The sequence below is a fragment of the Mustela nigripes genome, chromosome 13 (assembly GCF_022355385.1).
Source record: "Mustela nigripes isolate SB6536 chromosome 13, MUSNIG.SB6536, whole genome shotgun sequence".
Lineage (NCBI taxonomy): Eukaryota > Metazoa > Chordata > Mammalia > Carnivora > Mustelidae > Mustela > Mustela nigripes.
In genome coordinates this window covers 97915088-97942598 of record NC_081569.1, presented here as the reverse complement: position 1 = coordinate 97942598, position 27511 = coordinate 97915088, and the positions used below count along the sequence as shown (strand labels likewise).

Sequence of the window (27511 nt, the reverse complement as noted above, 5' to 3'; positions counted from 1 at the left end):
AATAATAAATAATTAGATAAATGAAACTCAGCATTATTTAAAATACTAACCAGAAATGGAATGGGCTAATGAGATAGAAAGTTCTGGTGTGTCAGCAATTGCCTCTTTGAGAAGGTGGCATTTGGGCAGCAGAGCCATGAGTGATGGCAGAGGGTCTTGAGGTGGGAACAAGCTCCGTGTGTTTGGGGAGCTAGACAGTGATGCCCTGCAGCTGACCTGTGGTAAGAGGGAGAGCAGTGCCAAGTGAGGTCAGGATGTGGGCGGGGCCAAACTGGGGAGGCTCCCACAGAGGGGACACCAGGGAGGAGTCTCGGTCCAAAAAAAAGAAAAAAAAAAAGGAATTTGACTCTGGCTGACATAAAGGCACAGAGAAAAGTTACTAGAATGAATGTAGTAACTTCTGGTTACTCAACTCAGAAAGATGAGGACCAGAACAGCTGTGGGTATCAAGGAGCAGGAACTGATGAGCAATTGACCTTCTCTGGGCCACACAAAGCCTGCTCAAATGCTTCTAGTCTTTCCCAACTTTTTCTCTCTGCTCAAGATTTGATCCCAAAAAGACAGATGTGATTTTTGCTTGGGTTCTCTGTCTGACTCCTAGCTGATAGAGGGCAGGACATCGTGACATAGAACCCAAACCACAGCATCCAACCCAAGGGCTGTTTCCAGAAAAGTGGTGATGGGTGCTGGCAGCCAAATGAGCAAAGGAAAGTGACAGTTCTATCAATGCAGTGATTTGAGTGAATGAGGGCTGTTTAGGTCTGTGACTTTCATTACTGTGATGTGTTTTTTTGTTGTTGTTTTGCTTTGTTTGTTTGTTTGTTGTTGTTGTTTTGGTTTGTTTGTTTTTTTTACAAAAGCAAGTATTTTGGAAATAACAGAAGCACGGAGGCTCCATTTCGATCTCTGCAGAGAATACACAGTGAAGGGGAATATTCTCTTCAGTATTGACATTATGTCTCAGAATACTAGGTGCTCACAAATGATGGAGCCTGAAAAACAATAGCGCTTCCATAGCTCAGTTGAAACTGGGGCCAGAGCCAATTTTACATCTTTACATCTAATACATCTTTTCAAAGAAATGAACACAAGATATCACTGCCTCTAAGCTACTCAAAACTGAACAAGGAATTTTCTTCTCACAGTTTAAACATCAACATAGCCGATAAAAAAAATTTTATTTTTAAAGATCCTAGGACTGAATACATACCTTTGTCAACATTATAGGAGCACAAGAAGTGCAGGGAAAAAGGCGCACCCAAGCGGGCACGTCCCATGGAAGGCGAGGATTTCTAGGGCTGAGAGCAGCACACCCAAAGAAGAACCAAGTTGCATGGAGGAAGAGACCCTCAGATTCTTCTTGAACCTGAAGGAAGCAAATTTGTCTTAGGAGGACCGACACCTGTTCAGAAGCAGTTAATGGAAAAAGAGAAAGTGAAGCAACTTGAAAGAGACCAAGTCAGCAGAAGAACGGGACATTGGATCTGACGGTGACAAGCTGAGATGTGCCTTCTGTTAACCAGCTGGTGGTGAAAATATAAGTGGGTGATCAATGCCGAGGGCCTTGGGGCTCAGGAGAGGTCGTCTGACATCCGGTAGCGCCTCAAATACCCAGAATATCAACAACCCAGCTCAGAGAAGAACTGCATTATTAAATTACAGAAATTACCATCTTTGCCTCCTTTATCCCAAACGAGAAGCCCACAAGCTAAGTAAGGAGGAAGATGATAATTTAGTACCAAAGACCCTATCTCTAAGCAGCCGCCAAAATAATCTAGATCCAGTGTAAATACAGAGAATGTAAGGAATGGTGCTACCCAGTGCTCCCAAAATAGAATATTCCAGGCGTTGGGACTGTGCGCAGACAGTCTCTAACTTTGGTATCAGGGGCTCAGGTTTAGAATACAGATGGCTCGTTTATGCACAGGAAAGCAGCAGCAACTCTAACAACCCTCGGACTCCAAACATGCCAACCACACCCCTTCTGCAAGCCCACAAGCGCGCAGAGCTGTAGGCTGTGACAGACATCGCGAGAGCTGCCGCTCTGTCCGATTTGCAGAAAGCACAGCCAGAGGTGGTGGTGCATCTAGGAAGACCAGGAATAATAGTACTGACTGCCCATGGGAGCACCTTTGTGAAGTTTTGAAAAATGAAGGTGCAAGCACTTCGTCATTTCTAAACACGAACTCCTTGTATAGACTGGTAAGACTTTTTCCTATTTCATGTGCCTCCTTAACCAAAGGGAATTAATGCAGTACAGGTACTCATTAGAAAACACTAATTTCAGTATATACTATTCAGCATTCCCGTTCTCACAGGGCCTATTTAAAATGAGAACTGGGGGCACCTGGGTGGCTCAGTGGGTTAAGCATCTGAATCTTGATATTGCCTCAGGTCAAGATCATAGGGTTCTGGGATGGAGTTCTGTGTTAGGCTCTGTGCTGAGCATGGAGCCTGCCTAGGATTCTCTCTCTCCCTCCCTCTGCCCCTCCCTCTACTTGTGCTCTCTTTCCTCACCACCTCAATAAAATGAAATAAAATAAAATTAGAGTTGAGTGAGCGACATGCTGATTGATTTTTATCAGTATTCTGGACTTAACACATATCATTCATGTCTAAGTCGTGGTTAGCACTTTAGACATTTTAGAAAGCCTCTTGATACAGTGCATTGCTAACAGATAACTCTAGGTTTTGAAAGTCATATTTATAGATTCACTATTTATAGTATATGGCCTCCAGCATGTAACCTGAGGAGTTTTTTATGTTATTAATTGTAGGCTTTTTGACTGAGCCAAAACATACATAAAGGAAATAGAGGTACCACACCACCTTAAATACCAATCAGTTCCTTTGTCTTCTGAGTCACTAGAAAGAGTCCTATGTTCATGAATATGGTTTGTTCTTGGTATATTGAAAGGCAAAAAGGAGACAAGATTTTCTGTTTACTTATCTCATGATATTATTTAAAGGGATGCCCAGATATCTTAATCAGAATTACACTACACTTGGGATGCCTGGATGGCTCAGTCATTGAGCATCTGCTTTCAGCTCAGATCATGATCCCACGGTCCTGGGATCAAATCCCACATTGGGCTCTCTGTCAGTGAGCCTGCTTCTCCCTCTCCCTCTGCCTCCTATGCCGCTGTGTGCGCTCTCTCTCTCTCTGTCAAATAAATAAATAAAATCTTAAAAAAAAAAAAAAGAAAAGAAAAGAATTACACTACACTCAAGAATCAGTCTCGGGTTACTTTACCCAAAAATATTTGGAATCTGAACTGCAAACTCTTGAAAGTTTCTCTCCTGGAGATTACTAACAATAACATTGTTTTATGGATGCATTTATGCCATCAGGTTGCCACTTGCCTTCAGTTTAGTTTTTTCCTTTGGTATTTAAGATGTCTTATTTTGTTGATTAATGTCTTTTTCAATTTAAGATGTTTGAGCATGCAACATCATAAAAACTGTGTATGAAAGACCAACAGTTAATATCTTCAAATGGGAAAAACTGAGAGCTTTTTCTCCATGATCAAGAACAAGACAGGCATGTCAACTTTCACCATTATTGTTCAACTTAGTACTGGATGTCTTAAGCTTCAGCAATCAGACAACAAAAAGAAATAAAAGGCGTCCAAATCAGCAAGGAAGAAGTCAGATTTTCAGTATTTGCGGATGACGTGATATTCTATGTAGAAAACCCAAAAGACTCCACCAAAAAATTGTTAGAAATAATACATGAGTTCAACAAAGTCATAAGATATAAAATCAATGTACAGAAATATGTTATATTTCCATACACCAATAATGAAGCAATCAAAAAAAATCAAGGAATCAATCCCATTTACAATTGCACTAAAACCCAAAAGATGCTAGGAATAAACCCAACTGAAGAGGTAAAAGATCTGTACTCTGAAAAATATAGTACACTTATGAAAGAAATGGAAGAGGACACAAAGAAATGGAAAAATGTTCCATGCTCGTGGATTGGAAGAACATTGTTAAAATGTCTATACTACCAAAAGCAATCTATACATTTAATGCAATCCTTATTAAAATGCCACCAGCATTTTCACAGAGCTAAAACAAAATTTGTATGGAACCACAAAAGACCCTGAATAGCTAAAGCAATCCTGAAAAAGAAAAACAAAACTGAAGGTATCACAATTCTGGACTTCCAAGTATACTACAAAGCTGTAATCATCACAACATTATGGTACTCACACAAAAACAGACACACTGCTCAATGGAACAGAATAGAAAACACAGAAATGGACCCACAACTATATGGCTAATTAATCTTCGACAAAGCAGGAAAGAATATCCAATGGAAAAAAGACAGTCATTTCGACAAATGGTGTTGGGAAAATTGGACAGCAATATACAGAAGAATAAAACTAGACCACTTTCTATCAACATACACAAAAATGGCTGAAAGACCTAAATGTGAGATAGGAAACCATCAAAATCCTAGAGGAGAACACGGGCAGTAACCTCTTGGACACTAGCCATAGCAACTTCCTACAAGATATGCCTCCAGTGGCAAGGGAAAGAAAAGCAAAAATGAACTATTGGGACTTCATCAAGATAAAAAGTTTCTGTGCAGTGAGGGAAACCATCAATGAAACTAAAAGGCAGCCTTCGGAATGGGAGATGTTTACAAATGACATATCTGCTCAAGTATTAGTATCCAAAATCTATAAAGAACTTATCAAACTCATCACACAAAACCCAAACAATCCAGTTAAGAAATGAGCAGAACACATGAATAGGTATTTTCCAAAGAAGATATACAAATGGCTAATAGATACATGAAAGATGCTCAACATCACTCAGCATCAGGGAAATACAAATCAAAACCACCATGAGATACCATCACACACCTGTCAGAATGTCTAAAATGTCTAAAACTAACATTAACAACACAAGAAACAACAAATGTGGATGAAGATGAAGGGAAGGGAGAGCCCTCTTACACTGTTGGTGGGAATGCAAAATGGTGCAACCACTCTGGAAAACTGTATGGAGTTTCCTCAAAAAATTAAAAATGGAACTACCCTATGACCCAGCAATTGCACTATTGGGTATTTACCAAAAGGATACAAAAATACAGATTCAGAGGGGTGTATGCATCCTAATGTTTATAGCAGTATTATCAACAATAGCCAAAATAAGGAAAGAGCCCAAATTTCCATTGACTGATGCATGGATAAAGAAGATCTGGCATTTATATACATGGAAATATTGCTCAGACATTAAAAAGAATGAAATTTTGCCATTCACAATGGCACGGATGAAGCTAAAGTGTATTATGTTATGCAAAATAAGTCAGTCAGAGAAAGGCATATACTATATGATTGCATTCATATGTGGAATTTAAGAAACAAAAAAAGATGAACATATGGGAAGGGGAAAAAAGAGAGGGGAGCAAACCATAAGAGACTCTTTTTTAAAGATTTATTTATTATTTTAGAAAGAGAGCACATGCATAGGGGCAAGGGGCAGAGGGAGAAGGAGAGAGAATCTTGAGCAGACTGCTGAGCATGGAGCCCCATGCAGGGGCTCAGTCTCACGACTCTGAGATCATGACCTGAGCCAAAATCAAGATTTGGACGCTTAACCAACTGAGCCTCCCATGTGCCCCAAGAGACTCTTAACTAGAGAGAACAAACTGAAGGTTGCTGAAGGGGAGATGGGTGGGGGTTGGTAAATGGGTGATTGGCATTAGGGAGGACACTGGGTATTATATGTAAGTGATGAATCACTAAATTCTACTCCTTTAAAAAAAATTTTATTTATTTATTTGACACACACACACAGAGAGATCACAAGCAGGCAGAGAGGCAGGCAGAGAGAGGGGGGGAGGCAGGCTCCACACTCAGCAGAGAACCCAATGCAGAGCTCAATCCCAGGACACTGAGATCATTACCTGAGCCGAAGGCAGAGGCTTAACCCACTGAGCCACCCAGGCACCCCTAAATTCTACTCCTAAAACCAATATTACACTGTATGTGAAGTAACTAGAATTTAAATAAAATGTAAAAACAAAACAAAACGAAGTGTTTGAGTTCGTATACAGTTTTGAAAGTGGATTATGTGATCATTGTTGTTTAGTTTGTATTTTGGTTCAATTGTTTTGAAGGCTCATTTGGAACTTGCTGTTATTCTATAACAAAGTTGCCCTTGTCCGGTATTTATTTATATGCTGTTTACTTTTCAAGTTGATAAAAACATTCACTCAATATGAAAAAAAAATTTTTTTTAAATCATTCTTCAGGTCTTGCTGATCTGAAAATCTGAACCTCTGTGTCAACATGGACTCTTTTAAACATGGAGTCATAAAAACTGGATTCCCTACCTACATGAACCACATTCAATATGAGCTTAGAGAACGTAATTAACCTCAATAAGACTTTGTTTGTCATAAACTGGAGATAATAGTACCTACATGATAGGTTGATTGTGAGGATTAAGTGAAAAAGTAAGTGGCATGTCTAATGTAGCATCTCATCAGGATCCCGGCAATGCAGAACGGTCAGTGTATCATTAAATATAATGTTTACAATGTGGATGGGGAAGGGGAAGAAGTTTGCGAAGGATTTGGCCTTGAATAACTTTACAAGATTTTCATTCCATGAGTATCATTCACACTGATGTTTCTTAGGGCAAGTAATAATATTATTATTATACTCATAATATTATTATTATTATACTCACAATACACCAAGCACTATTCCAAACACTTCCCCTTTATTAACTCACTTAATCTACACAATATCCCTATGAGGTTGGCATTATTGTTGTTCTCCAATTTAAAAATGAGGAAACTAAAGCAAAAAAGTTAGTGTAATTTTCGCAAGGTCACACAGCTGTTAAGTGACAGAATTAGAATTAGAAACCCCACATGGCAGTTCTGGAGTCTTCACTCCTAACCATTCTGCTCTACTTTCCAAATAGGAAAGAAGCACTAATCCACACATACCTGGGGTCAGGGGGCTGCTCAGCTTCCTCCCTTGCATGCAAAGCTGTTTGACTTGAGATGTGGAATAACAAATGACAACTCCAGTTTTAAAATTACATGTGTTTTGTGGATCCTCAAGAATAGATTTAAAGAGTTTTCAAGTTTTAACTTTCTTTAGACAAATACTTTATGTGAATAAATTCTCGGAGGACAGGGACCTTTTTAAGCATTATTTCAATAGGAACAACTATTTCCTATATGCTGTTCCTTGTACATGTGAACAAACCAGCCACAGCTACCTGTGCACATTCCTTTAACTCTTGATATTGGTCAAGCTTCTCAGCTCCCTCTGGTCTTGTGAACGAAACACATGGCATGAAGGTGTCATTGACTGGTATGGGATCAGAGGGACACGAGTCTTCTTTTCCTAGAATAGATTAAAATGATTTGTCTCCAAGTATTTGATTATTTTAGATACCTCTTATAAGTGGAGTCAGGTAGTGTTCTCTCTTCTGTGGTTGGCACATTTCCCTCAGCCTGATGTTCCCATGGTTCATCCATGTTGTTTCATGTTACAGAATTCACTTCTTTTTCAAGGCTGAAGACTATCCCGTTTTATGTATATATCATATTTTCTTTATCCATTTATCTATAGATGGACACTCAGGTTGTTTCCATATCTTGGCTATTATGAATAATGTGCACTGAACAATGTGAGTGCTAAAATACATGCAGTCAGGCACCTGGGTGGCTCAGTTGGTTAAGCGTCTGCCTTCAGCTCAGGTCATGATCTCAGGGTCCTGGGATCGAGCCCCACATCAGGCTTTCTGCTCAGTAGGGAGTCTGCTTCTCCCTCTTCCTCTGCCAGCCACTCCCCTTGCTTGTGCACTCTCTCTCTCTGTCAAATAAGTAAATAAAATCTTTAAAAATAAATAAATAATAAAATAAAATATACACAATCAAGGAGTAGAATGGTGGTTGCCAGAGACTGGAGGAAGGAGGAATGGGGAACTGCTAATCGATGGACATAAAGTTTCAATTAAACTACATGAATGAGTTCTAGAGATCTGCTATACAATGTTGTACTTACCATTAACGATATTGTGTTGTACACTTAAAAATTTGCCAAGAGACTAGATCTCACATTAAATGTTCTCACATCATAAAATAAAATTTAATTCTTTTAAAGGATTTGGAGAAATTCTGGTAGACACCTGTTTCCCTGAACCCTGGCCTTTGGCTTTGGCCCTCTCAAAGGATCGCCAGGCTGGTATGAAAAGGATTTCTTCTTTAGGCTCTATTGCCCAGCTAGTGTCTTGGAGGATTAAGACCAAAGCCAATCCCGGCCGAATTCCAAAGTAAACCAGATATCTCTTTGGTATCCACTCACTTTCCTTTCAGTTCATCTCCTCTCACCAGGATACAGTATCCTAAGGACAGAAAGCTTCCAACAGCTGTACTGTACCCCATTCCTGCCTCAGAAGCCATACTCTGCTCAGTCTCTCTTCCCTTTCCCTCATTAATCAAATCTCCTAGCCTTCAGTGTCCACGTTATTGCTCTATCAGGGTAATAATCTCCTGTCCTGCTTCTTACAAACTCCCACGAAGATATTCATAGAAGCTGCTTAAAACATAGAAGTTTCAACAGCATTAGAAATCCTGTCAGCCATTTGACAGGACCTAAAAAGCATCTAGCCCCATGTCCGCACAAAAGGGACGGGACTGTGGAACATCACAGCCAAGATGCTAAGAGAACTTCTTGAAATAAACAGAATTCACCCTTGGGGACAGAGCCGCATAAATAACTGGGAAGCGCCGAAAAGGAGCATAAATCACCCCCACTCTCAGCACCGGGTCAGAAAGCCAGGGCCTGCACAAAATAACACCCAGGGAGCTCTGTCCTGGTGCTGCCTCTTTTTGTATCCACTCCAGACTTGCCTCTCAGAACACCCACAGCTGGACGCAGAGGGAGTACCGAGCGATGGAGGTGATGCTGGCTCATGGAGGCTCAGGCGGGAAGAGCTCCAGAGGCCAGCCACACTCAGGATGTCCTGCTAATAATATTCTTGATGACAAAAAGTAACTTTCTTAGTGAAGCAGAACAAAAGGGAAGGTGTTAGGACAATTTTTTTTTAAGATTTTATTAAATTATTTAACGGACAGAGATCATAAGTAGGCAGAGAGGCAGGCAGAGAGAGAGGAGGAAGCAGGCTCCCCACAGAGCAGAGAGCCCGATATGGGGCTCAATCCCAAGACTCTGGGATCATGACCTGAGCTGAAGACAGAGGCTTTAAACCACTGAGCCACCCAGGTGCCCCAGGACTACAATTTTTTAAGCTGCAACCATTGCAGCATGGAGGACACTGTAGACAATGGCTAGGCGGGGGGGGGCGGGGGGGGGGGACGGACGACCTGCTTGCCCTCCACCATTTTTTGTTAAAATGCTTTAAGGTGGGTATTATAGAGGGCATGGATTGCATGGAGCACTGGGTGTGGTGCAAAAATAATGAATACTGTTGTGCTGAAAATAAAAAATAAATTTTAAAAAAAATGCTTTAAGGGAAACTCTGATCACACAAAAGGAAAGCCCCAGCCCCGCCCAGCAAGGATGGATGACGGAGAATGAGGACCTAAACTGCAGTAATGTGAGTGCAGATAGGTGGGGGTTTGCTTGTTTATTTTATTTTAAGAAGACTTCTTTTTCCTCCTCGCAGCCGGAGATTGCAGTTGGGGGGTGTCAAGGGAAAGAAGAGGTGGGAAAAGCCACTCCCATCTAAAAGGGTGGTCTCTAAGAACATGGAAGCCAAATAGGATCCAAGGGAAGAATCAGCCAGAAAGGAACTCCCTCTCAAAGTGTGTCAGATGGTCTTTGGGCTCAGTGGTATCTGATCATTGATTTCAAGATATTTCCTGTGTTGTGACATACTTCTCTTCTATGACCACCTTCCCTGCCAAGGCGTTAAAGATGCTTCTTAACTCATATAAACCAGTGCCAGTTTTAAGTGAGAAGTGTCTCAGTGCTTGAAACCAAGTGATTTGGGGATTAGAGAGTAAACCAAAATGCCTAGGATTGACTGAGAATAAGCCGGCACCCAAGCAACACATTTCTTCTAACACATACCATGTTCTCAGTAAGAAGACTCTATAAATAAAAATTTCTCAATTTTATTACTTATTTGTCCTTATTTTTTAGATTTCCTTTCTTTGCTGTATTATTTCTTTCTCTTCTGTGGGTCAGTTCTGTCAATTGAAACCATGCCTATCATGCTTTTGGTCTGCCTTAAATGTTTGGCTATATTTGTGTTGAAGGTATATAGAACAATATCGGTAGTTTTGATTTTTTTTTTTTCAAACCAGTGAAACTGTTCAACAACAGGACTGATCAGGGCAGAGGAGGATGTGCATTGAACAGTCTCCCCATCTCTCCTGTGGCTATAAGTTACCTGGGACATTAAACCCTTTATCGTGCCCAAATCTCTACTCTGGGAGTATGGCATTTGAGGAGACCCACTCAGGGAGCTGTATTCTCAGCTTTATCCTAAGGGTCACCGTGAAATTAGAGGTAAGGACTCATTTAGTAACTCATTTCCCAGTGGGTCACCATATCAAGGGTCCCCAAGACAAAATTTATGTTCAGTGATGTTCGAGAAGGACTCACAGGATATAGTTATCTTCATAGGTACAGTTTACTGCCCCCCCAAAAAGAAAAAAGGATACAAAGCAAAATCAGCACCCCCCCCCAAGTATACATATATGGGACAAAGTCCTGCTGAACCTAGAACCAGCTTCCAGAAACTATGAGTGGAGTCACAAGATGTACTTAATTCTTCCAACAACCACATGTGGCGACACATGCAAAGTGTTATCTACCGGAGAAGCTCATTAGATTTAGATTCCAAGGTTTTTATTGGAGGCCCCTCATTTAGGAAACTACCATGTGTCAAAATTCCAGCTTCCCAGAAGAAGAGCAGGTGTTCAACGTAAACATATTGTTTGCACAAACAGTAGACTATCCTTATCAGTTAGGGAATGGGGAGAAAACTCCTGAATTCTAAGTTTCCAGATGCTGGACAAAGGCCAAACTTGCAAGCAAGTCTTTCTAAGAACAGCAGTCTCAGGGTCCCTATGTTATCTCTTTCCTACACCGTCTCCTGGAGGTCACTCTTCCCAGAGCCATGCCATCTCTGATCTTGGAGTTGTTCTGGATTCTGCTGGGTAACCTCAAGTCTTAGAGATCTTGTAAGAGACCACAGGATCTCTGGTTCTATTCATTTGGGACATCAGTACATAGGAAGTTCTCAAAAACATGCATTGAATAAAAGAGCTTTGTAAAAAATGGGTAATTTAAAAACTAAAAGAAAATATTCTAAAATATTAACAAAGGATGATGCTATTACATGAGATTTTTATTTGTTATATTTTTATATGTCATCCTTATTTTCTAGAATAAACACATGCTAGTTTTATAATTAAGAAACAAGTAGAAATAATGTTATTTTCAACAAATCCAAGTGAAAATCTAGTAGGTTAGATACAGAATTTGCAGTGTGGTGCCAAGAACAACTAGGTAACTTTAATCCTAAAGATATTTTTGGCCACAGAGATTCTAGGGAAGGCCAAGAACATAAAACGTTTGTTTTTTGGGACCCAAACTTAGTGCTATTCCCTTCCATTCAGTCTTCATAGCTGAAATTCCTGAAATACAATGGTCAGCACATAAAACAGATAAATTGAAATTTTAAAAAATTAGAAAACCCACTGATGTTTTTCAGCATCCAGTTGTAAACATCACAAATTTTAACCATCTCCGCTGATGTACAGAAATAACTTTTTAAAAATTTTAATTACTTTCCTAAGCTTATCTCCCTAAGGTTAATAAAAAAATTAGCTTCCAGGAGGAGAAATGCTAGAATATTCTAGGTAACGATGGAAAACTAATCTAATTGTTTCTAAATTTATGATGAGCAATGACATAGTTTGCATTCTCATTTATTATAACTTAAGTTAACAAATGATGATTCAAAAGTATTGGTACCCAGCTAGTCTGAGCAATCCCAATGCTTTCTTCCTAGCCTTCTGGTCAAATTATTTCCATCACTACTTCAATCCCTTTACTTCAAGAGAAATATATATCTATACGCAAACTACATTTTCGATGTCAGGAAGGAAAAAAGATGCCATTAAATCTTCTGTATGAGACCCAGCTATTACATTCCCAACAGAAATGAAAGCATGTGTTCAGGAAAAAAACATGTACGGATATCCTTATGACAGCATTGTTCATAATAATCAAAAATTGGACACAATCCAAATGTCCACCAACAGTAAAACATAAATGCAATTGTGCTACATTGATATAATGGAATACTATACGGCAATGGAAATATGAGGTTTGGCAAGAACATAAATGAAACTTGTAGACCTAATATTGAGTAAAACAAGTCAGACAGAATATAGATGCTCTGTATAATTCTATTTATGCAAAGTTCAAAAGAGGCAAGAGTAACTTGTAATATTGGAAAACAGGGTGGTGATTACCCTTAGAGAGGGAGAGTGGAAATAGTCTAAGAGAGGCTTCTAGGCTGTTCATAACGTTCTGTAGACCAATCTAGGTGAGTCTGCATGAGTTATTCATTTATAAACTTCATTGTGATACACACTTCAGGTTTATTCACCAGCGTGTATTTTACTGCTATAAAAATAATACCCAAGATTAATAGAGTTTTGTAAAAGAGCTTACACATCAAATGAGAGAGACCGTAATGAAGATTCTTTTAGTAAATGCTTTATAATTGTAAGAACCTGGTTAATAGTATATCCATAATGCCTATTTCTCCAGTTCTTACAAGCCTCTGTGTCAGAGGACATCCCATTAACTCCAACACAATGTCACTGGTTCTTGCTACCAAACCTCCAACCCCTGCATGGCAAATCCTGTATTTCTGGGAGTGTCCAGAAGGTGTCTCCACGTGCTCCCAGTTCTGCAGGCAACCCCCATGCCACTTGAGCTAACAGCTCATAGCGACCCTCCTCCAAGCTGTGCAAAAGAATGACTCACCTGTTCACGTTGGAAGGGAAAAGAGTGTTTCTGGGATCTGAGCATTTTTTTATAAAACTGGTGTGAAAATTCATTCCGTTTTTACCGACAGCCCTCCATGTCCCAATGAGGCACATGCTTCTAAGTAGCTAGACTACAGAACACAATCAAGAAAGGGCCACACTGTCCCAGTCAGACCCACCAGGCCCCTCTGACAACAAAGGCTTCCTCCCGGCTCAATCGAATCAGCAGATTCCTTCTGCCCTTAGGGTGAGCTGTCACCCAGGAAGCTCCTCAGACCTCACCAGCCACCCACAGCTTGCTAGACAGGCTCATATAAACGTAAACCCCACAATGGACATGACTTGACTTCCTCCCAGATGACTTCAACCTGCCGCGGGCACATTGGCTTCACTCAGGGCTGTTTCATCAGTTCCGACATGCTTGAAAACACGGGATGGGCTTGAAAGCATGTGACAGACTCCAGTGGAGATCCCTCCACTCTGCTAGTCTAATCCTGTAAACTCTTACGGGTGACTGGGGAGCCCACAAGCACACCCAGCTTTGAGGGTGTTCTAAACCTAGCATAAGAATGTTAAGATCTCGGGGATGCTTGGGTGGCTCAGTCGGTTAAGCGTCTGCCTTCGGCTCAGCTCATGATCCCAGGGTCCTGGGATGGAGCCCCACATCTCGGGCTCCCTGCTCAGCAGGGAATCTGCTTCTCCCTCTCCCTCTGCCTGCTGCTCTCCTGACTACCGCTCCCCTGACTGCCAATCCCCTGACTGCTCATACTTTCTATCAAATAAATAATTTTTTTAAAATGTTGAGATCCCATGCTTTTTTTTTTCTTAAATTTTTTTTTAAACCCCTTTTTTTAAAAAGATTTTTTGTTTATTTGACAGAGAGAGAGAAATCTCAAGTAGGCAGAGAGACAGGCAGAGAGAGAAAGGGGAGGAAGCAGGCTCCCTGCGGAGCAGAGAGCCCGACATGGGGCTTAATCCCAGGACCCTGGGATCATGACCTAAGCTGAAGGCAGAGGCTTTAACCCACTGAGCCACCCAGCGTCCCTTTTCTTTTAAAATTTAAGACTGCTCCAGTACTCTGTCTCAGCATAAATTATTCCTTTAGATTTCAATATTTTACATCGAAGATTCTGAAAGGGAGTAAGTGTCATCTACTTTATGCTCTGGCTGGACTGATGAAAATAATCAATTTTGATTTACCATCTTTGGATTATGGGTATCTTTTTCAGGGTGTTTTGTTGCATGGATATCCGGAACAAAGAAGGAGAAATAAAACAGTAATTAAAATTGCAATCACCATCTTGCCAAACCACTGAATAACCTGAGATGTCAAGTTCAAATGGCAAATTCCTCCACCTGCTGGTATGGGTCTGTCTCTGCAGTTCTCACACTAAATCTTATCCTCAAAAACATGAAAGATGATTCGTAATGAAAATAATGAGTGAAGTGAAGCTTCATGTTTTCATCTTAAACTGGAAGTGTATTATGATCCCATGACTAAGATACTATCATTCAAGAGGGTGGAGGAGGACCTAGAACTTCCAGAAAGAAAAACAGGAGAAACAGCTGTTGTCATTTGCCTTTAAGACAAAGACAAGTCACTCTTTCTTTCCTGTGAACTTAGATATCACTCAAGATCTGGGCTAATTATTTTTATACTGTAGTGTGGTCTGCCTTGTATTTTATTTTATTTATTAATTTATTTATGTATTTATTTTTCTTTCTTTTTTTTAAGAAGGAGAAAGCAGGGAGGGAGAGGGGCAAAGGTAGAGGGAGAGAGAATCTTAAGCAGCCTCCACAGCCAGCACAGAGCCCCACCCGGGGCTCAATCTCATGAACCTAAGATCATGACCTGAGCAGAAATCAAGAGTCAGACACTTAACCAACTGAGCCACCCAGGCCCCCCCCACCGGCCTCATATTTTTATGTGAGTGTGGTACCTTAACATAGTTTAAAAGTTCTTGGTAAGGCAGAGACCATAGCCTGTATTTTTTATACCATTAGCAGTGAACACTATGGATTTATACAGTGGGTGCTCATTCAATCATTGCTTTGTTGATTTTCCAAGTTGGCCAATACTTTCAGGTCCTTCTTTCAACTGGGACATGACCACAGTGGAGACTTATAGTCATGGCTATAAAACCAGGTCAGGTTGTCAAATGACCCACTCCCCTGTCATATATATACCCAATATATACTATATACCCAATAAGTATATAGACTTATTATTAAAAATAAAGGGGTGGGAGGGAGATAAAAGGAGGGAGGTAGTCCCCAAAAAACGGAGTGACGGGGAAACAATGTAACTGGCTACTCTCTAGTCAGTTTGGTTCACTAATGTATCTCAAGTGCCCAGCCCATGCTAGATACATAGTAGTCACTGCATACATATTTTTTGAATAAATTGACAAATTAGAAATATTGAAAATGAGAAACAGATAGATTATGCTATGCAAAACTATGCGTTATGAACTATAATCCACCAAAGACAACAAGAAATGCAAAAAGAAGAGCCCTGCATTTGTGTTTGAGAATGGCTTTTAATGCCTCATCCCAACTCCCAGGCTCCATCCTTGCAAATATTAAGTGAAAAAGAAGCTATATTTCTTTGTGTTATATGTTTGAAGTCCTCAGTATCTAAACACCTTACTGATTAGAGCTTTAAAGGTTGGTATTTAAACAGCTCAGAAATGTTAAAGAAAATATCTGGCATTTAAGAACCTATGTTGGTGATTCCCTTAGATTGACTTTCTAAAGAAACAAAATTCTAAAAACTAGTATTTGTATAGGAGAACCGCAGCTTTTCAGGGAACCACAGTTTGTTTTTCATGGTTTATCTTTTATATGGTTAATGCTTACAATTAATCAATCGCCCACAAAGGGGAAGCCAAATGTGCTCACGTAGGTATCTGCATGACCGAGGGCCCAAAACAAGGTTACTGGGATGCTGTCTTTAGGGCATGTGCCATCATGATTATCTGCTGAAACCCTGTGCTTAGCCCATTTCTCACTTCCCTTCATTTGTTAGGATTTGTTTATATCTCTTTGCAAAATGTCCTCAGAATCAATTTTCTCATTTGTTCCCATAAAAAGTTAAAGCTTTTTCTGAAACATGTGTTGTTGCATTAGCAATGATAGCAGAGGGTAAAGCAAATACAAACAGCATATAAACTCAGTTGTGCAAAAAATGCAACTTTATTTTTCATATATCAGCTTAATTTCTAATTTGAGCGTTCATTTTTCCAGGAAAGGAGAAAACGGTCCATTCATTTGGAGACCAAAGCACCATGGAAGGGGCGGGGGATGGAAGGCTCAGGCCTTGACATCTCTACCCCTGGGGATTTGCTGAGTCAGCCTCATACTGGGTCTTTAATGGCTCCTTGGAGGTGGGGAGTCTTTGTGAACAGGTCTAAGCCCTGACTTCTGGAAGCCTCCAAGCAGCCACACCTTCCCTGGGGTCCTGCCACCTCCCTGGGTCTTCCAACGAAGGAGAGCAACATCCCAGGCTGCTTTCACAGACTCAGGCTTCCGGGGTTTCTGCTGCCTCCCCAGAAAAGCAGGCTCCAAGCTCCTCACTTCAAGACCAGAGACATCACCATTCCCCCCACAACTGTTATGTAACCTTCTCTCTCCTGCCCCAGTCTCCTCAGCCCCTTGGCCCTCACTCCTCCTGCATCTCCCAAATGCTCCCAAGGGCCAGCAGTCCCAAACCAGGAAGGCTCATGTCTTTCCTCAGAGATTCTAAGCCCAAGGGCTAGAGGGGCTTCTCAAGGGAGATGGGGAAAAAGTAAACTCCCAGGAGAATACTAAAACATATTGACTATCATTTCAAAAACACAATCTCCAGCCCAAAGTTGACATCTTAAGAATGCTTTCTAACATACCCTAGCACTTCTCCAGGCATGCCTTTTTTTGAGCTTACCCACCTTGTGGAATGAATAGGACAGAGAGCTTCAGTATTATTTTGCAGAAGTCGAAATGGAGGCATTACGTGATTCTCCAGTCTCAGCCTATTCCCCGGCAGGCATATTAAGACCATCAGTGATTTGATGGACGGGAAGAGATGGGTTGTTAAATATTTCTGGCTTTTCAGGAACTCCCACTGGACCACACCTAATGAGCCAAACTACCATATTAATGAGCAATCAAATATGACAGGACCTGAAAGTGCCAGGAACACTCACTTGCTTCAAGATAAGTCAGATATATTCAGGTAACAAGTGAATGGTCACGGTCACGGCCAATTACAGAGATGGCAATTCCGTCAACCATGCTGTCTACAGATTCTTAGGGCATTTGATAGTATAATAAATCTATAATAAATATGCTAAATATTTAAAACAGCAGAGCCTGGGTAGTCCCCTTGGTTGACAGACTCATACATTAAATATACTGAGCGGAATGTAGTGAAACACGCTCACTGAACATAAAGCTCACCTTTCACACTGCCAATCTCTGGAGCCCAAGTGACCTGACATGGGGCCACTCTGGACTTCTGACATCTCCCTGGATTTCAAAACTGATTAGAAGTAGGTCAAAAGGCCAGGGGACAGTATGGAACAAACCAAGCGGATAGGGTAAATAGGTCAGGGGAGGTGCGGTCAGAATTCAGGTTTACAAAACAGATCCCAAACCCTGTTTCAGAAGAGGGAAAACAACATGCAGAAAACCTCTTCAGCCTGTTCCCTGCGGGATCTTGTGCAAGCTACGTACCTTCTCTAAGCCTCGGTTTCCTCATCTGCCAAATGGGAAGAAAATTACAACTTGTCCAGGATTAAATGAGGGAACACATGGCAAGCGCCTAGCCAGAGCCCTCAGGAAATGCTTGCTGTGGTTTTGATTAATCTGAAGATGGTTTGTCAACCCAATAAGCTCTACCTTAAAACACAGTGACTGTTAACCTATGTTTATCTGTTAACCTACTTTAACCTATGTTTAACCTTTGTTAACCTATGTTTAACCTATGTTAACCTATGTTTATCTATGATGACCTATGTTTATCTTTCTGTAGTGGCCACCAGAATGGGACTGAGAGACCTCGAAGTACAGGGAGCATAAGTGACCAAGGGCCCCAGATAACCTTGCTGTCCACGTGCAGAAGCCACGCCTCCAGGGCACCCCCCCCCCACCTCCCAGCATGACTCAAAGAGCATGGGGATACTTCTGACAGTTGAATTTGGCTCCAGAACAACCTAGTGGCCTTGGTGGTTCTTCCTAGGACTGCAGGGCAGCCTGGGATGCCCCCTTCCCGTTCTCCCCTCCCTGCTGGTGCTCAGGCTTGCCTCACGGCCTGATGCTTTCGCAGGCTAACTTGGCTCCTTCTCTATTTTCTCTCCCTCAGGCATTCGCCCTGATAAAAATCTTTGCATGTTTAATCATGTCTCAGCATCTGCTTCTCAGTCGACCACACTAAGACACTTTCCCACAAGGTTCTCTGCCGACAATGGGCAACTTAGACTTGTCCTGGGAGGTCTGGACAGTTTATTCAGCAATTCCCCAAGCCCCGTTCCATCATCACGCCCACTGGGTAACAGTAGTTGGGAACCAGGAATCACATAAGCCTTTGTTGGCAAGGCTGGCAATTCAGGCAATGGACTGTTCCTAATAGAATCTAATAGATAATACTACCCTTTATTGAAGAAGAAAAAGCCTCTGACATCCTAAAATACCGTGTGTTTGCCTTTGCCCAGGCTTAAACACACACACCCCACCACCACCACTACCACCACCACCACCAAAGCTGGGGACACCGGTGCAAAGATCAGCCTGTACTGCAGATCAACACAGGCTACTTTGTTTTATGTCAACAAGGCAACCGGCTCCGTGAGTTTTCCTTCATTTTCCACAGACATACCCTTCTCTTTTCTCCCTACTCCACCCGGCCGCCTTCCTTTAAAGAGGTAATTCGAACAAGAGGCCTGACGGAAAAGCTCCCCGACTCCTAGTCAGCCCGAAGATCCAGTGCAGGACTTTCTGACTCTTACCGACCCTTCTCTACAGATGAGCAGTAGGGAGCTTTTGACGGGGCCAACTGGGAATGGGTCTGAGGGGTCAAGCAATCCGTGGCTCCGAGTCTTCGAAAAATAACTGAAAGCAGAAGAGGCCCCTGGGATCTCTTTCTGAGACCTGGGATCCAGGATGGGGCCATTCAAGGAGGGCTTGAAGTAAAAGCGGGCGGCTCCCTTCAGAGGCTTACGGCGGACCCCATTCCAGGTGAGAAGTGATAACGCCAGGGGCACAGCAAGTAGACGCGCGTCAGACAAAGGTCTGCCCGTGGTCCACACACACACATCCTCCAGTGTGGGAGCATCTCCAGCGGGTGGCCAGGACCAGTCGCCGCCCTCCGGGACTCGCGGATCCGGAAGCTGGTCGCCGAGTGGCTACGTGACGGGCCGTAGGTGCCACCTCGGACGGCCCAGGGGACTCAGCCCAGCCCCCGGAGGGACGGTCCCTGCGGGAGGGGTTCCCGGCCCCCCTCTCCGCCCCAGCCCCGCGCGGCGGGCACGCAGACTCCGGCCGCCCGGGGTCCCACGCGTGCGCCCCGCGCCCCCCGCAGGCCCCACCCCGGCGGCCGCAGAGTCCGGGGCGGGCCAGGCCCTCCTTCCGCCCCCCTGGCCCGAGAGCTGGAGCCCCGGGCGGCGCCGCGCCCAGGGGCGGACCCCAAACTTTCCTCCCACTCAAAAGCGGCCGCAGCCCGCTCCGCCCTGCCTCAGCTCCTCGGCCGCTAGACCCGCTCGCCGCGCTGCCCGCCGCCGCCGCCGCCGCCGCCGCCATGGCCAAGCCCCTGACCGACCAGGAGAAGCGGCGGCAGATCAGCATCCGCGGCATCGTGGGCGTGGAGAACGTGGCCGAGCTGAAGAAGGGCTTCAACCGCCACCTGCACTTCACGCTGGTCAAGGACCGCAACGTGGCCACCCCCCGCGACTACTTCTTCGCGCTGGCGCACACGGTGCGCGACCACCTGGTGGGGCGCTGGATCCGCACGCAGCAGTACTACTACGAGAAGTGCCCCAAGGTACGGCCGGGCGGGAGGTGGCCCCGGAGTGGCCCTCCTCGCCGCGCCCTTGTCCGCACCGCGCTCCCCGCGGGGAAGTGACCCCGGAGTCCGGCTGGACGGGTGGGGTGGGGGGCGCCCAGGGGACGGCGCTGCGCCGCTCCGCCAGCCCCGGACCCACCCGAGTCGCCGCGCCCTGGGCTCCCGCGGCAGCCGGGGAGTGGGCGTCCGGGCCTCCCTCGTCTGTCCGCTGATTTCCCAAACTTGGGAGCATCCACATTAGCATTTAATGGGAAGTGTTAATGGGAGAGCGCCTCCTGGGTGAAAGCCAGGCACGGTTCTAGGCCCCGAGCAAAACTGACGAAAGCCATGCTCTGGCTAAGTTTAATGTTTAGGGAAGGGAGACGATCACAGACGCCCGTCAAAAGGTCATAAGAGCGGGGACTCGGGATAGGGCGGGGGCAGTGGAGAGGAGGCAGAAGAGTCGAAGGAGCGTGCCTCACTGCCCCTAGGTCCTTTGGAGGGGCTGACCTGGGGGGATCCGTGGATGACCTGTGTTCTCCGGGGTCTGAGAGAGGTGAAGAGGGAGGAGCAGAGGTCCCGCCCCACTGTCAGAACTCCGCCCAGTCACGCCCACCAGTTCCGAGGAGTAGGGTGTGGAGCTCCTGCACTTCCTTGTTTCCTGCGGGGATGGAGGTGGAGGGTCAGGTGGTTCTCTGACTCTAAGCCCTACCCCAGAAGCTGCTGGGGAAGACTGTGCCTGACCACCCTTATCCATGGCGCAGGGGCTTATCCAAGACGCAAGGTTCCTTAGAGAGCTTTTGGGCGCACAGAGGGGCACTATTTCCACCTGGCGAATGTTGGAAGATTAGGGGAGTGCGGGGGGGCGGGGGTGGTTGGAAAGGATCTGGCAGGGAGAAGCATTGTGTTGTGCAGAGAGAGAGAGGGGTGTGAATATGTATTGGGAGAGAAAACCGGACAGACTGGCTGGGGGCGTACTGAAAAGGGTGAAGGAGGCAGTGGGGAATGCATATAAACGTCTATTAGGAATATTTTTAATATGTAAAAACATGGGGGAAAAAAAGACTAGTCCAAAGAACCCATGAGCAAAAGAAAGTAAATACTTGTAATAAGAAACTGCAGCTGTTACAAAGCTTTCAAATACTTCCACACCCTGGAAGCCTAGATCTCTACCCAAAGGTGGCAGCTGCTAAAATAGAACCTTAGAAATCACTTGGTGTGTACTTATGTCTACTGTACTTTTTTTATTTGCATAGGAGGGGCCGCACCTCCCATTAAATAAAATTTTTAAAGTTTTTTTTTTATTTTTTAAAAATATATATATATTTATTTATTTGACAGAGAGAGACACAGCAAGAGAGGGAACACAAGCAGGGGAGTGGGAGAGGGAGAAGCAGGCTTCCCGCTGATTAGGGAGCGGGTTGGGGGGCTCCATCCCAGGACCCTGGGATCATGACCTGAGAGGAAGGTAGATACTTAAGGACTGAGCCAGCTAGGTACCCCTGTTTTAAGTTTTTAAACTGGAGAGTGAGATGATGAGCATATTTTAGAACCTAGCCTTTCCCAACACACACACACACACACACCCCTCCATAGCCTTTAGCACTACAGAATACACTCACCTTGTGTGTTTCTCCTCCCTTGGCTTATCTGGTACTTTACTGTTCTCCAGTCCTCTGGCTAGTTTCCCACTGGACAGTACTTTCCTGCCTCAGCTCAGGTATAAACCAAATATTCTGATGGGGATAGGCTGGGGATACCACAGTGAACGAAATTCATTCCACACTTTAATAAAATATCTCTACTGTGGCAGTTGTTCCCCTAAGCAGAAGGTTCCTGCCTTCATTAGAACACAGCAGAGCCAGTAAGTGTCTCCCCTGCTCTCCATACAGATGAACCCCTAATCTGGACCTTTGGCCTGGATTCCTTTTCAGATTCCTGCATTTCTGAGTGCTCAGTGAACATACCTAGACCTCTCCCTGTTTCTTCAAACTCAGGTCATCATCTGCATCCTGGCTATCTTCTGTATGTAATTCTAATGGCATTGCCAACCTGTCACCCAGATGCAGAACTTTGGTCTCACCTTTGATTTCCTCCTGTATCCCCCATTCAGCACATTGCCAAAGTCCGTTGGTTCCCATGGGTTCTCTTGAAATTACCCACTCCTGCATTCTCCCTTCTCTGCGCTGGAAGCCTAGGCTACTGGTGTATGAAGTAGACCTCTGCATCGTTACCTTGCTTCCCATGAGTGTAAAGCTGGCAGCGTGCGGCTGGATATGGCTAGCTCTTGTGCTTCATTTAGCCAGGAACACGCCTTTAAGCAGTTAAAATTTCAGTGCCTTCGAGCAGGACACATATACCCCAGTGGCCCAGGACTCGTTGTTTCATGTGATTCTCATTACACATTTATTTTCTCTGCCTGGCTCCTGAAGGCATTTGGGTATGCAATCCCATCTCATTCTGTGTGCTGTAGCCAGTTAAACTTCCTAAAGCAACACATCTTGCCCTCTGTTCAAATATGGCACCCACTGCCTGTCACAGTCCTGGAGTTCAGGTGAACGGATCCCTCCTATCCTACCTCCCATTACCCTCCTGGGCTCACCTTGCTCTCCCACCAAAATGATCTGCTGTCCCTGTCCATGCCCTTGCCTCCCCACATCTGGGCCTCTGCCCACAATGCACCTGTCATTTGGGATGCCACCCCCTACCACCATGTGTCTCCATGCTCAACTCTTGACTGTCCTGCAAGTTACAGTTGTGTTGTCACCTGTTCATAGATCTTCCCAGAAACATCTGGGTCTTCTGGTTGATGCTAGGACTAAATATAACATTTTAAAATATTGGTTATTGTTATGTCTTCTTTATAAGCCTTTCAAAAATGTCCACTCTATAGAAAATTTACATAAAATATCAGTAGTAATAGTAGTACATGCATATAATTATAAGGTGTATTGGAGATGTTCAAATATTTTGCTACCAGTAATATGTTTTAAGTGTTTAGAGACCTCTGACTAAGAGGATCAGTTTTTCAAGATTTTCAAGTTTTATCCCCAAATGTGAGGTGAGGTTCCCCCCAAAAAAATTACTTAAGGGAAAATAGGAAATCACCTTAAATTCATGTGCTTATGAAGTCTGCTGTGTAATGAGGTGCTTACTCAATAACTTTATTTTAAGCAACAACATTTTTTAGGAAGATATTAAAATGTCTGAAGTCTATGCTGATTTTTTTTTTAATTAGTTAAACTTGGGGGCACCTGGGTGGCTCAGTTGGTTAAAGCCTCTGCCTTGGGCTCAGGTCATGATCCCAGGGTCCTGTGATCAAGCCCTGCATGGGGTGGGGACCGGGTGGGGGGGGGTGGTCTCTGCTCAGCAGGGAGCCTGCTTCCTTTTCTCTCTCTGCCTGCCTTTCTACCTACTTGTGATCTCTGCCTAATAAATAAATAAATAAATAAAACCTTTAATTAGTTAAACTTAGATTGTATTTTGAAAGGCTTTAGGCAATTCTGACCTTGGCACCTTTCACTTTCATCTCAAAAAGTGTTTACCTGGCTTTAGGTCAAAGGCAAACAGTTGCTAAGTTGTTAGAGAAATTTCCCACTTAATTAAGGACAAACAGCAGCAAACCTGAGGTAGTCTTTTGTTTTTGACAGACCATGGCCTTTCTAGAATCATTTTATTCTAAAATAATTAACTGTAGTATTACTTGCAGTAATCAGACACACTGGCTAAGTTCTAGCCATTGTGTGCATCTCGAAGGAGTTAATCCTTACATTTCCTGGATGAGTTGAGATGATCACAGTCAACCTCACCTGAATATCATCATATAAATATGTTACAAAATGAGTGATGAGCTGTGACAGTCTGATTTCTCTTTGTCCCAAACATATGCGTAATTCATGAGGCTGTGAACAGGAAGGAAAACACACACACAAAACAGTGAATCTAATTAGTTGGAGGAGTTTGCTGTTCTCTCCCCTGAGATAAAAACTACTTTGCCAAAAGAAAGGTATAAAATGGTTTTTCTCAAAGCCAGCTGTCAGTTTTGCTTGTGTTTAGCCTTTCATCCATCGTTCGGAGTCTCATGTTCAAATGAGACTGTCTTGGTCTGGCCTGTTTGTGTCTTACAGGTGACCTTTTGTGTTTGTATGTTGACAAATAGTGTTGGTCTTACAGCATTCACCTGACCTCTCTGTTTCAGAGGGTTTATTACCTCTCTTTGGAATTTTACATGGGCCGAACATTACAGAATACCATGATCAACCTTGGCCTGCAAAATGCCTGTGATGAGGCCATTTACCAGGTACGTTGTCTCCGTATTTCTTTCATTCTCTCCCCTTAAATTTCAAGTTCAATTCAAGTTCAATTGAGAATATAACACCAAAAAAAAAAAAAAAAGTGAAAAATTGCTCCTTAGCTACAGCTATTACAATTAGAAATATAAACTAGTGGAGATCTCTGGTTTAAGAAAAACAAAGTTAGAGAACTGGTTTTGCCTCACAAGAATTTTCTTCACTGTCAGTTTTTGACAGCACTCCCCAGCAAATTACATCTTAGGAATTAGCATCTGAACAAGACTTTGGGCTCTTATGTACTTTCATTATTTTTAAAGAATTTTTAAAGATTTTGTTTATTTATTTGACCGAGAAAGACACCTTGAGAGAGGGAACTCAAGCAGGGGGAGTGAGAGAGGCAGAAGCACCTGCTGAGCAGGAAACCCCATGTGGGGCTCAATCCCAGGACTCTGGGATCATGACCTGAGCGGAAGGCAGATGCTTAACGATTGAGCCACCCAGGTGTCCCTTAAATAACTTATTTTTAAATAATCTCTATATCCAGTGTGGGGCTGGAGCTTGTAACCCTGAGATCGAATCACACACTCCACCAACTGAGCCAGCCAAGCCCCCCTCCTATCTAGTTTTAAAAATGATCAAAATTTGACTGTTACTCATGTATCAAGGCAACATGTATAAATAATGAGTTTTTTTTTAATTACATTGACATACTTTCTTTACTGATAACTGAACTGTAAAATATACTTCCTCCTTAAATGAGGAGCTCAGGGTCTTAAACTTATTATGCTAATTTGTTTTTATGGAAAGTATTTAACTGTTCTTCTCCCGAACTTCAGGGATCTCCCTGCCAAAAACCAAATAGTTCTTAATCCTTTTCATGGCACTGAAAGGAGGAATGTGTATTTTCAAAGATACATTCTAAATGTGAGACCGTCTAGTCCAAACAGCTCCTTGTCCTTCCCATGGGATTGTCTCGTGTGGCCAGCCACTGACACGAAGGGCTGGTTTCTTTCATGGCGGTTAGATATTTTCTATGAAAGAATCATTGCAGCTCCCCTCCATGTCCCTGTTCTTTGCTTCCCCTGATAGCATGTGAAAATAAAACACCTCGCCTGGCCTGGCATATAACCAGAGGGGTGAAGTAACCTACATCAGCCTCTTCGAGGTTTACAGCCTACTGTAGACTTCCATGTTTAGAACTGAAAAGGTCCTGAGTGTTAGCATTAGCCCTAAAGGGTTTCCAGAGCAGCTGTGTCTTTACCTTACTGTTGTTTGTTCACAGCTACTCGATTTACACAGTGGTGTGATACTTATTACTTAAGCTGCTTCCACATTGTGTTGTAGGCTTGCACAAGGACCCCAATAAACCCCGGAAAGCACGTTTGAAAACCCCTTCAGAAATAAACAGAGGCGAGGCCGTTTTTGAACTCTCAGGAGGTTTAGTTATTAAGACTTGTGTGAGAAAGCCACCTTTGGTGGAAGGGTGGGGATCCAAGTAGTTGGCTCTACGGAAACCCCGGGCATCAGCTTCAAGCATGGTTCTAACTTAATGTGTCTGTTTGTAAATCTGTCAGTTATGTTCCCATTTTTAAAATAGTGTCTAATTTAATGACGTGTCTCACTTTCAGATAAGAATACAGTCATTTTCGCAACAAACCATTGTTAGCCAAGCATGGGCTAGATTACTATCTAGTCAACATAGGGGAGGTCATTTAATTTCTCTAGCCATCAGTTTCCTCATTGTAAGATGAGCAGCCCAAAGGGGTCTCCAGGACCGCTCAGCCCTGACATGAGTTCACACTGGTGCCAACCAGACTCTGGTTGTATGAGCTAAACACTCAGGGGCAGGGAGCTGGCTGGCAACCCATTCTGTCCATCAGCAAGGTCATAGATGTCCATTGGCCTCCCATAGTCTCTTTCCCACTTCAGAAAGAAGTAGAGGATTTTCACCCTTGTCCAGCTGGCCCTCAGGGCTGTTTCCCCAGGGTGTTCTCTGGTCCCAGGCCTCATGGGCAGTGACTCAGTAACTAATTTTGGGTTAACAACCATTGACCCTATGAGTAAATATGTTGTGGTCATGAAAAGATGAACTTTACCCCATCCCAGAAGTCTGACCTCGTACTCTTTGATAGTTTTCAAAATCCTTCAGCCCAATTAGTGTCAGTTTGGTGCTAGACCATTCCTGAGGTTTTACCCCTACCGCACCCAAAAAAATAATAATAATTTTAAGAAATAGTAATAGCTAATATTTATTGAGGAATATCTGTTCAGGGTGATTCTAAATGCTTTATTTGTATATGCTCATTTAGTTCATAATAGCCCTAAATCAGGCAGATGCTGTTTTCCTCACTTTCTTAAATAAGAGAGGAGGGGCTCCTGGGTGGCTCAGTGGGTTAAGCCTCTGCCTTTGGCTCAGGTCATGATCCCAGGGTCCTGGGATCAAGCCCCGCATCAGGCTCTCTGCTCGGTGGGGAGCCTGCTTCCTCCTCTCTCTCTCTGCCTGCCTCTCTGCCTACTTGTGATCTCTCTCTGTCAGATAAATAAAATCTTAAAAACAAACAAACAAACAAAACAGAAAAAAAAGAGAGGAGAAGCACAGAGAGATTTATGTGTCCCAGAGTCAGAGAGCTAACTAACAGAACCCAGGATGACCCTTTACAGCACACACTCCTCCCCACGCTGCTGCTGGCCATCTGGTACGGTTCGCAGTGCCGTCTCCAACATCTGCTGGGGGCCTCTTATGTCAGAACACTGTGAGGGAGCTGACAGAACTGAGTCCCCGCAGGACCCTGGAGGCCCGACCCAGAGACTGAGGAAATGACTGTGCTTCCTGAAGCGCCCTGCATTTGTGCCTGCATCCAATGGTGCTTTCCTTTCATCTCCAGCTTGGGTTGGATATGGAGGAGCTGGAAGAAATCGAGGAGGACGCCGGGCTTGGCAATGGTGGTCTTGGGAGGCTTGCCGGTAAGTGACATCTTGAGGGTGTTATGTGCTGTCTGGCCGGTTGACAGCTCCTTACATGCCCAGTATGACTGTGCTTGGAAGAACCAGACAGGCTCTCTAGGAAGAGTGCAAAGTGTGACCTGGCTTACAGGTATCTTTGTCTTTGAGTTTGCACTGTGGTTTGATCATTTCTACACAAAGAGCAGAGAAGGGAACTTGAACCAAAGAGACATTGCTTAAAACCCT

At 43.6% G+C, this 27511-nt stretch overlaps 1 protein-coding gene and 1 pseudogene across 1 annotated transcript in view; both read left to right on the top strand.

Moving 5' to 3' along the window:
* The first annotated feature begins 1208 nt into the window (after positions 1–1208).
* On the top strand, positions 1209–19102 carry LOC131999433 (fibroblast growth factor receptor substrate 2-like; annotated as a pseudogene).
* Positions 19103–19418: 316 nt separating this feature from the next.
* Positions 19419–27511, top strand: part of PYGL (glycogen phosphorylase L) — a 40761-nt gene continuing 32668 nt past the window's right edge. Inside the window, exons 1-3 of the mRNA XM_059373175.1 lie at positions 19419–20030; positions 24229–24330; positions 27208–27286. Of these exons, the coding sequence (XP_059229158.1) occupies positions 19788–20030; positions 24229–24330; positions 27208–27286 (424 nt within the window). The 5' untranslated portion in view covers positions 19419–19787. The remainder of the gene's footprint in view (positions 20031–24228; positions 24331–27207; positions 27287–27511) is intronic.